At 30.6% G+C, this 12,686-nt stretch overlaps 1 protein-coding gene across 1 annotated transcript; it reads left to right on the top strand.

Annotated features, from left to right (window-relative positions):
- The first annotated feature begins 409 nt into the window (after nucleotides 1–409).
- Nucleotides 410–10,202, top strand: LOC113557814. The gene is made up of 3 exons (XM_026963361.1): nucleotides 410–727; nucleotides 9,000–9,508; nucleotides 9,758–10,202. Exons 1-3 carry the CDS (start codon nucleotides 410–412, stop codon nucleotides 10,200–10,202), a joined length of 1,272 nt encoding a protein of 423 aa, XP_026819162.1.
- The last annotated feature ends 2,484 nt before the right edge of the window (nucleotides 10,203–12,686 follow it).

Genomic DNA, 12,686 nt, shown 5'->3' on the forward strand with positions numbered 1-12,686 from the left:
ATACAATACATTGTAGTAGTTACCTATATTAGCTATATTAACATACTCATCAAATTATAATAATATTATTGTTTATTATGTCTGAATTGTAGACTTGTAGAATACAGTAAAACATGTTATTACAATATTTTGTTTCAAAATTATATTTAATGTATGCGATCGTCGATATAAATTTTATAAAATATTTACTTGTAAATATAATAAACTAGTGTTACACAGCGAACATTATAAAATAATATGCTTTCTTCCGTACACAGCCGACGGTTTATCAGCGGACCACACTTCCACCGACAACTTACTGTGTACAGGATCGTGTTCAGTCTGGTGAAGCTGGCCGGGCCGGGCCGGCAACACCGAGTGCTTGAGTTACGCTCACCAGAACGGCTGCGAAACGACCAACGTGGAATCGATGGTGTCGTTCAGCGGTTGGAAACTCAGTACGTTGGAATACACGTACGCGTGGAGACACGACTTCGACTTCCCGACCAACATGTGCTCGTTGGCCGCGCATTTCGGCAACGTCGAGGTGTTGAAATACTTGCGCAAGTTGGGCCTCGAGTGGGACGTCAGTACGACCGCGGAGGCCGCGCGCTACAACCGTCTGGCGTTCCTGGTCTACGCGCGAACAAACAACTGCCCGTGGGACGAAACGACGTGCTCCGCGGCCGCGTTGGCCGGTCACCTCGAGTGTTTAAGGTACTTGCACCGGCACGGATGCGAATTGGAAGTTAACACACTCTTTTTGGCGCTCATCAACGTCAAGATGAAGTGTTACAATTACGCACTCCGAAACATTAGCCCCTTGCCAAGTTCGGCTGCGCTTTGGCGGGGGAGGGGAATATTTGAGTAGGACGACGATTAACATACGCTATTTTTTAATATGCTAATATGAATATATTATTTTTTTAATATTATATATTATTATTGTAGCTAGAACTGAAACTAATAAACATAATAACCCATTCGTTATTTATATTGTACTCATAATTTATATTTGTTATTTAAGGGGTCTCGCTACGGTTATTATTTAAGGGAAAACATTTAGGCAATTCATAATCTCGTCTTAGCCGCCCGAGATCTATGCGTTAGTTGTAAATGATTATGAGTGTCATTGAAATGCGATGCGGGTACCGGCTGGAGTACTCGCATGCACATGTCAATAACTCGATAACAATAAAAATTCACTATACGAATTTTACGACAATATACTTATTGATTTGACAAAATTAGAGTTAGTTAACGTTGTCTGTTCTTAATTCTGAAAAAATATTTAAATTCAGCAGAAAAATGTCTGTAGATCGTACGAAACATTCCGGTTATAATTTTAATTTTAAATTTAATATTATGATTTGAAAAATTCATATTTTAAAGTTTTTATAACCACTTCATTAGAATATAAGATTTATTTTTTACAATGTATTCCGTACGATCTATAGACAATGTTCTGCAGAGTTCAGAATTTTTTTTAGAATCAAAATCGGACATCTTAAACTAACTTTAATTTTGTCAAAACTTTACGTCTTTTGAGCTCAAACTGACGGCAGTAGCAAGGCCCTTTAAACGTTAACTGTTACACGGAAAAAAATTATAACTAAATAATTTTAGGCAGAAATATTATAGTTAAAACAAACAGATTTCAGTTGAATTTACTATATTTATACCAAATACACAAGTAAAACTAATTAACTATAATTAGTTGAATTATTTCATTTTATTCGACTATGAATTATAGTCAAAATTACGTTACCAGATAAAAGTGGTTAATAGAACCATTGGTTATAAATACTAGTATTTATAAATTATAATCAATGATACAACCATACAATTTAATAAGGATTGTTCACAAATATAAAATTTAATATTATCGATATTATTAATTAATTCTGGTTTTTCCCAATGCTTCGTCGGTGCGCGTGCGTGTTTGTGTGTGTGTGTGCGTTGTTACTTTTTCGTAATCGACGTGATCACTGGACAAGTGACAGACACTGATCACTCGTCACTGATCGTTAGAATCATACTGTTTTTTTCATACCTGTGCTGTAGAGTGAAGACAATAATTGTGCATTTGCCGTTTAATACTTTAGTGACTAAGTGATTTTAATCATTTTAACGGCAAGCTGCGTTAGTGTTATTTATTTGCAAGTGCGAAGTACTGAAAGATAACCTTCATATAATACAATGGACAAATTTACATAAAACATTATGAAGGCATGGGAATTTGAGGACATGATAACTATTTTTAAGGTAATGTAGAACAAATTATAATAACTTATTAATATTATTTACAAGATATTTGTAACTCGTAGTATATGTAGGTATAAACCTATAAAGTGGGTAAAATTACATGTTGAATTGTTGAGTATATTATCTTTATGTACTTTTATTATACATATATAGGCATATAGCTTATAACTAAAATACATAAACCTAAATAATATTAAGTTACATATAACTTTTCACAAATTAAAAATATATAATAAAATAAATGTTAGTGTAAGTAATTAAGTTTTTAATATAAATAAAAAAATTTTTTTTAGCACTTCAAGTTATAAAATATGTACTATAATAAATATAAATAGTGTTTGTTCACTGTTAACCTAACTTACTTATGTGGCTATGTCATTGTGCCAATGTGATTTTGCATTTGTTGTATTGTTTTTTATATTTTCTCCTTAACATCTTTTTTTGTTACGTCTTTTATTAGCTGGCATTTCACTATTTTATGGTCGACCTGCTTATTGAATTCGTTTGGCAGTTTGGCACCTGTTGTTATCTGACTTACTCTTCTTGACCGCGATGTTGATTGGATACCTATTACTTTGCCTCGACGTTAGCAGAAACTTCAGATAATTTAGAATCTGTAGTAATTCCACCAATTTTTTTGTTTAAAACAAATAGGCTGTTGTTATTTTTTGCTATTTGTTTTATATTGTTTATATTTTTAGTTAGTAATTCCAATTCAATATCCATTCATTGTCAGCATTATCAATATTAATAATGCTATCATTTTCTACTCCAATTTCCATATTAAATTTGTGTATACTACTATGAAAATTTAAATTATCCAAGTTATTATTTTCTTTATTATTTGACGTTGCACATTCAGTCTCCATTGTTTCCATATCCATTTTATGTAGAAACGTATGGCAAAATTATTTCCTACAGCCAAAATTCCTATTTCAATTCGATCATTGTCTGTCAAGTTAGGAAGATTATTAATAGTGTCTCCAAATTAATGTACTGCACATATATTTACAAGTACATATTTTATAACATTTATATTACGATAAATGCTGAATTGACAAACTCGTATGTAAAACGGAACGAAAATTGCACTCCGGACTACAGTGGCGTATTTACAGGGAGCGAACCCTCCCCCCTTCCCCATCCCAAAATGAAAAACACAATTATTTAAAATAGTGTGTCTTCTCTCTCCTTTCCCCCAAAAAAATCCAAATATATGTAATCGGCCCCCTCTGAAATGAAAATCTATATGCGCCGCTACCGGACTATAATACATATATAATGTTAGAAAGGTCAATATAATCAATCAATAAAATTAGAAAATACGTAGTTGGGAATACAATTTGGTGGGTAACCATCGATGAAAATGTTTGGTATACTTGGTTTTTGCATATTTTACATACATTTTTTTAAATTTAAACCATGTATACGACTAACTTACAAATGCTTTATATTATATATCAACGTTTTTAAACTAATAGTATTTATTGAATTATTAAAGATAGTATAATTACACAATAATACCTGATAGATACATACATAAATAAATAATAACTCAAATTAAATAGAAATAAGTAGAAATAACATTTTCATGTTTCGGGTTTTTTAAAAATGTCTCGCTTCCCTAGGAGAGCGCAAAACTTAAGTTGGGATCCCTAAGTAATTGATACAAATAACAATGTTTAATATTAAAAAATATAATAACTATAATAATTTATATAAATTATATTAATATATTACAATATTTATTGTAAAAATTAACACGTTGACCGCCACATGGCCGCCGGCGGTAATTAGTATTTGTTTTACACCAAGAATATTTTTCAATGTATTCTAAATTTGTACATCCCAAATATTTGAAAAAATAGTAAAATAGAAAAAAATTGAAAAAACATGGGGAAAAAACGTATTATATCAAAAAAATTATAATAATTCCCGCTACGCCACAGTCCTTATTTTAGTGCATTATTGTAGCACCATAGAAAAATTAATAATATAAAACCAAATGCATTTATGGTCGCCGACGGTCACAAATGCATAAAATTTAAGAATTACAGATGACCGCCGTCGGCCATGTGGCGATCAACGTGTTTTAAATACCATAATTATTATTATGATATATTGTAATAAACTATCTATTTTTTTTCATTGCCTTGTATTATTATTATATTATTAATTATTGCTGTATCTTGCAAATTTTTTGGTAATCGAAATCTTTAGTTGATTTTAAAACCTTTTTGTAAAAGTAAAAATCTTGGACATTTCTAACTACTGTCATATGGTTCTGTTTCCGTAGAAATGTCTAAAAAATAATTAATAACCAATAATATTAAAAATAAAATAAAACATTTAAGAGAAAACAGTGACTTTGTACGATCTTTTGTTTAAACTGCATAACGCGGACACTGTACTAATATATATATACTAGCTGACCCAGCAAGCGTCGTATTGGGTTCTAGGTCACTTAGTACGGTCGAGCATCAAAAGTGCGAAACGCGGACACTTTGTACGGTCGGGTAAAAAAGTACATTGTAGAACACGGACACTTTGTACTATTATATACATAAAGTATATTCATACGTATATACTATATACAATTTTATTAAAACTGTTATTAAGTTTAAATATTATTTGGTAAATCTTAGTATCTTATACATTCTTCGAGTTTTTGAACAGTTTTGCGGGCAATACAATTGGACGGATGTGTCAATAGGCTACATAAGAAACAAAAATCTAATTGTGGTGAAAATAATAAGCTATTAACTTTATGTAACCAGCACCAAAACAAAGAAATAATTTTGAATTTTTAAATTCCATATATTATTTATGTTGGTTTTAACATTATTTCTCTTTTTGACATATGTTTGTATTGAACACGTTTTTAATTGATTTAAACTGATTATTTTGACTAATAGTATAATATACTATATTTTATAATGTTTTTAATAAATTTACTTTATTTATATTTAATTTTTACATTATATACACATAGCACTTAGGTATATTACTATATACATTAATATGTACTTTATATATATATAATATAATAGTACAAAGTGTCCGCGTTCTGCGTTCTAAAATTTTGCCTGACCGTACAAAGTGACCGCTTACCGTCGTATTGCCATATAAATTATTATAATATACAGAGTGATTCTTTTATCATTAAACACTTTATTTCGTTAAGTATTATAATATTTTAAATAAAGGTTGCCATTTAAAATTAAAAGTCATAATGATTATTGATTTCACTATTAAATATGATATATGAAAGTGAAAAAAAATGAAAAAAATGAAGATATTTTGAAATAATAAGTGTTAATGATAAAAGAATCATTCTGTATATATTGTAAATATATGTTGTATACATAAGTAGTAATAAGTATATAATATATATTGCCAATTATTAAAATGAAAAAATAAAAAATTAAATAAAAAGTTAATAATAATCATATTAGAGACATTATAAATGTATTATATGAACAATGTATTATCGACTTGTATAAATTTATTTTTGAGTTCATACGACCGAATATCTATATTATTATAATATAATACATATGTATATGTATTGTGTTACAATGATTACGATTTTACTGTATGTACATTATTTTTTTCCTGGCAGTGAATAAACACGTTCGTGTTCGGGTTCCTCGAAATGTATGTATATGACCGAGGTCAAGATACAAGATACAGCTACAGTGTAAGGGCGTACATCCATTAAATTACATTATTTCCTTTTATCGTTGATCACAGCAGGTAGTTGAACACATTTGGCCTGTTGAACCACTATAGTACTATCCACCCTCATAATGTATCACGTACATTCCGTCGTCCGTTGGATATTTCATCGCACAATATAGTGTTTTTTTGAAACAGCTGCATTCTAGTGGGTCCCAAAACCACGGAAAAATATTTAATTCCATTTGCGGCCCGGATTTTCGTTCGTTATATTAGCTTAGTTTCAGTCCAAATAATGGTAATCGGTCAAAAAGTCCGTTTTAAAAAAAGTTGGACTAAAGTCCGGATTCAGTTTTTATAATTGGACAAAAAGTTCAAGCGCATTTTTAGTGTTGGACAAAAAGTTCGAAAATACAAAATATTTTATATATTAATGTTATGATAGTCACAAATTAGAAAATTCCTAATTTGTAAAAAAAAATGTCAAGTCGTGAGTAGATTATAAATTATGTTTTCAAAAATTAGGTTTTAAAACAATAAATTAAATCGGACTTTTTTCCATTTAATAATTTCAAGGTCAGATATTTTTTCAGAAAAAATACAATACAAATCTTTGAAACGCATTCCTTTACAGCAGTAGTGAACACCTGCCCCCAGTTGCGGCTGTAAATTTCAGGCGAGCCACCCTTCTTCTTCGTATCGAAATGTCATTACGTTGCAGTTGGTCGCACAGTATCGGCGTCGGTCTTCATTTCATTTGTGCTGACCAAAGACGGTCTCGTCCCGCAGCTCTGAACGTGGTTTATATACAATTTTCTCGTTGCTGGGTGGCGTGTACGCAAGTGAACAACAATAAAAAAAAGCTGTACCTTTGTGAGTATTATTGTAAAATACGCTAAAATAATAATAATAATATACCTGCATGTGACGCATGGATCGAGACGAATTTTCGATAAAATATATCTCTTTTAATTTAAGTCTTGATCGTTATGATTTTTAAATTCAACACATTTTTGTACCTATCTATATGAAAAATTAATATTATTTATAATACGATACCTACTTGAACGTTTGAAAATGGTGACATCACTCAGTTTTAAAAAGATATATTTTCATTCTAGCATACTGATTGATTTAATTACGTAGTGTATAGATTTTTAAAACAAGTTTGGATTACTTATCTTTAGATCCTATACATTCTTTTTTAAAATAATTTAATTTTAAAAAAAGTAAAAAGTAGGTATACATTTATGTATACATGAGACATGGCATATACATATTCTTCAAATAAATTAATCGAAATAATTGTTCATAGTATATCCACACCTAAAAAAAAATTTAATTTAATTTATGAAAAATGCATGTTAAATTAATGCAAAACGGGTATGATTTTGTTCTAATAGTCATTTTTGGGCCTTTTTTTTAAATCAATAAAATTAAAAATTCTTAAATTTCTCAATTTTGAATTATCCATTAAATTAATGAGAACTTTGTACAGATCATTGGAATTGTTTCTTTCATGAAAAGAAATCATAAAATATTAACAAATTATCAGTTGCAATAAAATTAATAGGTATTGACTAAAAATAATAACATTTAAATTAATTAATTTTCTTTTTTCACATTTTCTATTGTATTAACAATTATTAGTAACATTATTGTTAACTACAGTTTTTAATAAATTGTTTTACAAAGATACTAGGTATACATCATTACCAGTTATAACTTAAAATAAAAATTTTTTAACATATATTTAAGGAATGGTAAAAAAAAAAAATATATGAGGGTGCCCTAATCAATAAATGTATCATGTAAATAAGTATAACAATTAACATAAATAATAATATAATGTATTATATATGTATGTATTAAGTATACTAGTTAAATAAATAACTATATTATACTATTTATATTATTAATACATAACATTAAATTAAATAAAAAAAAAATAATAATAATTGTTCAACCCAATAACAGTTTCATTAGAAGGAAATGTATAAATATGAACAGGAAGCTATTGACTTCATTAATATTTTTTAAATTATAATGAGCATTATTAGCAAATACATTTATTATGTAAGAAGCAAAAGTCTTTTGTGTGATATTATTTATAATTGTGTACAAAATAAAAAATGACTGTATTATTTACATGAATAATTTATTTAATAAAAAAAATTGTTGTATATTATTATCATAGGTTATTAATAAATTATCAATTTCATATCGAATACCATAAAAAAATAGTCTATTGAAACATAAAGAATCCTTAAGTAATAATTCATTAGAAAATATATGTTTAATTTCTTGATAATATTGCAGAAATTAAGCAATCAATTAATATATTTTAAATAATGGTTTGCAGTTTTTTAAATCTATAATATTGAAAATGATTATAAATTTACTAATCTATAAATTAAAATTGTTTGTGCATGATTTAAGTCTACAAATATTTCAATGGAGTACTTTGTCTAATTATGTTACAATAGTGTGTAAGGAAATAATGCTTTGGCTTTAAACATTTATTAAAGCAATGCATTTTTCAAGTTTAATAATATTTTCATCACCAAAAGCTGATAGTAAAATAAGATCTGTTATTTCAATAAATCTAATAAAAATAACCAAACTTGTAGGTACCATATTACCAATAATCAGGCACGTATATAAGGAAGGAGGTTAGGGTTAGGTTACGGCACAAAGATAAGTCAAACAAAAAAACAGTAATTTAAATAGGTATATTATGAATATTTAAACTATAAAAAGTTCACGCGTCGCAGGAACTTCCTGACAATAATAGCCAATTCAGTTGTGATTTTCATCAGTTTGACTGTTTGGTAACATTATTATTCGTAAAATTTGCACAGCTATTACAAAACGCTTGTAAGGTTAATCTAGAACTTTAACTTTACATAATATGATATCATAAGTATACTGTGCCGAGAGATTGTACAGTAAACACCGCTTAAACATAGTGAATTTTTCATTAATTTGATAAACATTTTTGCGTGAGCTACCTACAGCTGCAGTTAACTAAAGATAAATAGCTTATAATATACACGACAGTCTAATTTATACATAAGTACGCTCCAAACGGCAACATTGTACTCACGCGTTTAAGTTTTTGTTGGCAGTGTCTGTACGTGGCATCATCGTCATTCGCGGTGTATCTACGTCCAAAATCAACGTCGTGCAAAGCCAACGATTCTTCCGTACACAGCCGACGGCTTATCAGCGGACCACACTTCCACCGACAACTTACTGTGTACAAGATGGTGTTCAGTCTGGTGAAGCTGGCGTACTTTGAGTGCAGCGTCGAACAGCGGTTGTGGTATAACTCGATACCGGGACCCGTAGTGCCGGTCGACGTGCGGAGCTGTTGCGAATATCTGATTAAAGCCAGAAAAGTCGCGCGGCTGTTGACGAACTGCGAGCAACCGGACGTGTGTTTGATGGCCGCCGAGAACGGGCACGTCGACTGTCTGCGATTGGCGCACGTCGCGGGCATGCCGTGGAACTCGCACACCATGGCCGCGGCCGGCCGGGCCGGCCACATCGAGTGCTTGAGTTACGCTCACCAGAACGGCTGCGAAACGACCAACGTGGAATCGATGGTGTCGTTCAGCGGTTGGAAACTCAGTACGTTGGAATACACGTACGCGTGGAGACGCGACTTCGACTTCCCGACCAACATGTGCTCGTTGGCCGCGCATTTCGGCAACGTCGAGGTGTTGAAATACTTGCGCAAGTTGGGCCTCGAGTGGGACGTCAGTACGACCGCGGAGGCCGCGCGCTACAACCGTCTGGCGTTCCTGGTCTACGCGCGAACAAACAACTGCCCGTGGGACGAAACGACGTGCTCCGCGGCCGCCGAGAACGGAAGCATTGAATGCTTAAAATATGCTCTCCGAAACGGATGCCCGCGGAGTGCCGACACCTGCACGGAGGCCGCGTTGCACGGACACCTCAATTGTTTGATGTACGCCAGTCAGCATGGGTGCCCGTGGGACGAGCAGACGTGCGCCGCCGCCGCGTTGGCCGGTCACCTCGAGTGTCTAAGGTACTTGCACCGGAACGGATGCCCGTGGGACGCGCGCACGTGCCAAGCCGCCGCGATAAACGGCCATTACAGGAGCCTAAAGTATGCACACCGGCACGGATGCGAATTGGAAGTTAACACACTCTTTTTGGCGCTCATCAACGTCAAGATGAAGTGTTACAATTACGCACTCCGAAACATTAGCCCCTTGCCAAGTTCGGTTGCGCTTTGGCGGGGGAATATTTGAGTAGGACGACGATTAACATGCGCTATTTTTTTAGGGGAGGGGGTCGATTATCATTAAGTTTGTATATTTTTAATTTGATTTTGTATTATCATTGATGTTTTATGTTTACAATTCTTTAATATTCTATAGTCTGTACATATATGTGTGAATATTATAATAAAGCCTATTGATATATTTATACTTTGATCGCTACGCTTGCATTTATTTGATCAAAAAATAACAATATATATCTTTGGAATAATATATTATTGCAAATGTTTGATAAAAAAAAAAAAAAAAACAACAACAACAACAATAATCATAAAACATTTCATAATGTGCAGTATTTAGGTGTAAGGTGTTAATAATGATTTATAATCACCGATCATATGTCCGCATCAACATCAACTACTCAATTAATAAAAACACATGCAAGAACGGACCTGCGAAAAACAAATTGCTTTTTTCTCAATTATAATAAAACATAATATAGGTAGTTTAGAGGAATTCGTTGCTTTGCTTTAAAACGATTATTGTTTGGGGCATATTTTAACAAAAACGGTAAGACGTACAGTGATTAATGATTTTTATTAATTGGAATGCGCCATGACCATTTAAGTGTATAGCCGCGTAGGTGATCGAAATGCTTATAAATAGGGAACGGATTTAAATGCTCTAAAAACAAGAAAAATGCCTTAAAAAATACGATTTAATGCACTCATAACAGAATATTTTTTTAAAAAGATGCACTAAAAAAATGCTTTTAAAATTATTTTTAACATTGAAAAAATATGTTTATTCATATAAATTCTTAGATATTAATTATTATTCACATCATCTTCTAGTTTTATTCTCTTCTTTTTAATCCAGAAAATGAATATACATTAAAATGATCGATACATTTGTAATACTTTTACATTGTGTTTTATAATAACACTGTATAATCAAATGCTGGCGGGTGCTGCTTAATTTTTATTGAATTTTATCAATTCCTATATAAAAATATGACTTAAAAACTTAAAAAATGCATAAAAATGCTCGAAAAATTAAAGTTACATTTTTAATTCTTTTATAAATGCAATTAACTTTATGCTTGAAAAGCAATGTTTTCGGACATTCAGAAAAAAATGCAATTTGTATTTAAATCCGTTTCTTATTTATCAGTTATCATCTATATTAGTATTATAAGCGTAAAAAGTTTATGTGTTTGATGCGCTAAAATCATAAACTATACTAGACCGTTTTCAATGAAAAATATATCAATAAACTTCATGAGACTCGGGCAATGATTTAGCTTATTTTTCAAACCTTATACTTGTTGAAAAAGTGTAGCTTACAGTGCTTACACGTGAACATAGGCGGACCCAGAGTTTTACATTTGAGTGTGCACTTGTTTACTAACCAATAGTCAATACTATAACTAATTGTATAATATTTACCTATACGACTATTAAGTATTAACTATATACATTAAAGTATTTTGTAATGCATTATTTAATAATTAAGTATTGATTAAAATAATTTATTATTTAATTTTATAATATACTAATTTATAATAATATTTAAACATCCGTCGTTGTACATAAAGTTAACGATAATGTTTTATGGCTACCTAGTGTCTCGTGAATTGCTTGAATCATGACATCACGTTAAATGAAATCAGAAATACTAAAAGTATTATTTTGTTGATCATCCTTATCTGCATGGTGTAAGTTTTCGGGAAAACGCATTTCGCTAAAAATTGTTACCACTACTAAACCACTATTAGACCAACATTTTCGTGTTGACGGCAATAACATTAAATATAATTTAATAATAACGATAAACAAGTACGGGTACCTAAACCATGTTGTGATTTAAATTCTAAACATCCAGATTTCGTTAATAATGTAAAATAACGATTTGAATTTATTTTGAACACTTGCAGTTTTACTTGAGAGGACGTCGCATCCGCATGTGTCTTACACACGTAACGGAGAGCAAGATGCTGAGTTTTTCCATTATTCCCAACATTAACGTTCGTTATAATCGTTTAGAATTGGCAAAAATTTTAATTTTTCAAGAAAACCTTAGCGTCTTGCCCTCCAAAATTTTTTTTATGTGAATTTATATTATTAATTTTTATTATTTAATTTGTTTTATTTATAATTAGGGTGTTGCCTATTCACATGAATTTAGTTTTGGCTAAAATCGAATGTTTTTTCGATTATTTAAATGATTGTCATTGGTTATAGATTATATCAATATCAAAATTAGTATAAATATATCTGTTAGTGGCAATATGTGTACAATATTATTTTTTATTTTTATTATAAATTATAATCTATTATTACCTATTTATAATAATTTATAGTAGTGATTTTTTTTAAAAAATCTGATTATTAATTTTATTCATGTATTAATATTTGACACCTCGAATTCATTTTCGAAGAAATAATTGGTTTAACCACCAATTCTTTTTTCACTGTATTGTCTTTTCTCTCACATGACTCGCAAAAGTTTAAA

This window comes from Rhopalosiphum maidis, chromosome 3, assembly GCF_003676215.2.
Source record: "Rhopalosiphum maidis isolate BTI-1 chromosome 3, ASM367621v3, whole genome shotgun sequence".
Classification (NCBI taxonomy): domain Eukaryota; kingdom Metazoa; phylum Arthropoda; class Insecta; order Hemiptera; family Aphididae; genus Rhopalosiphum; species Rhopalosiphum maidis.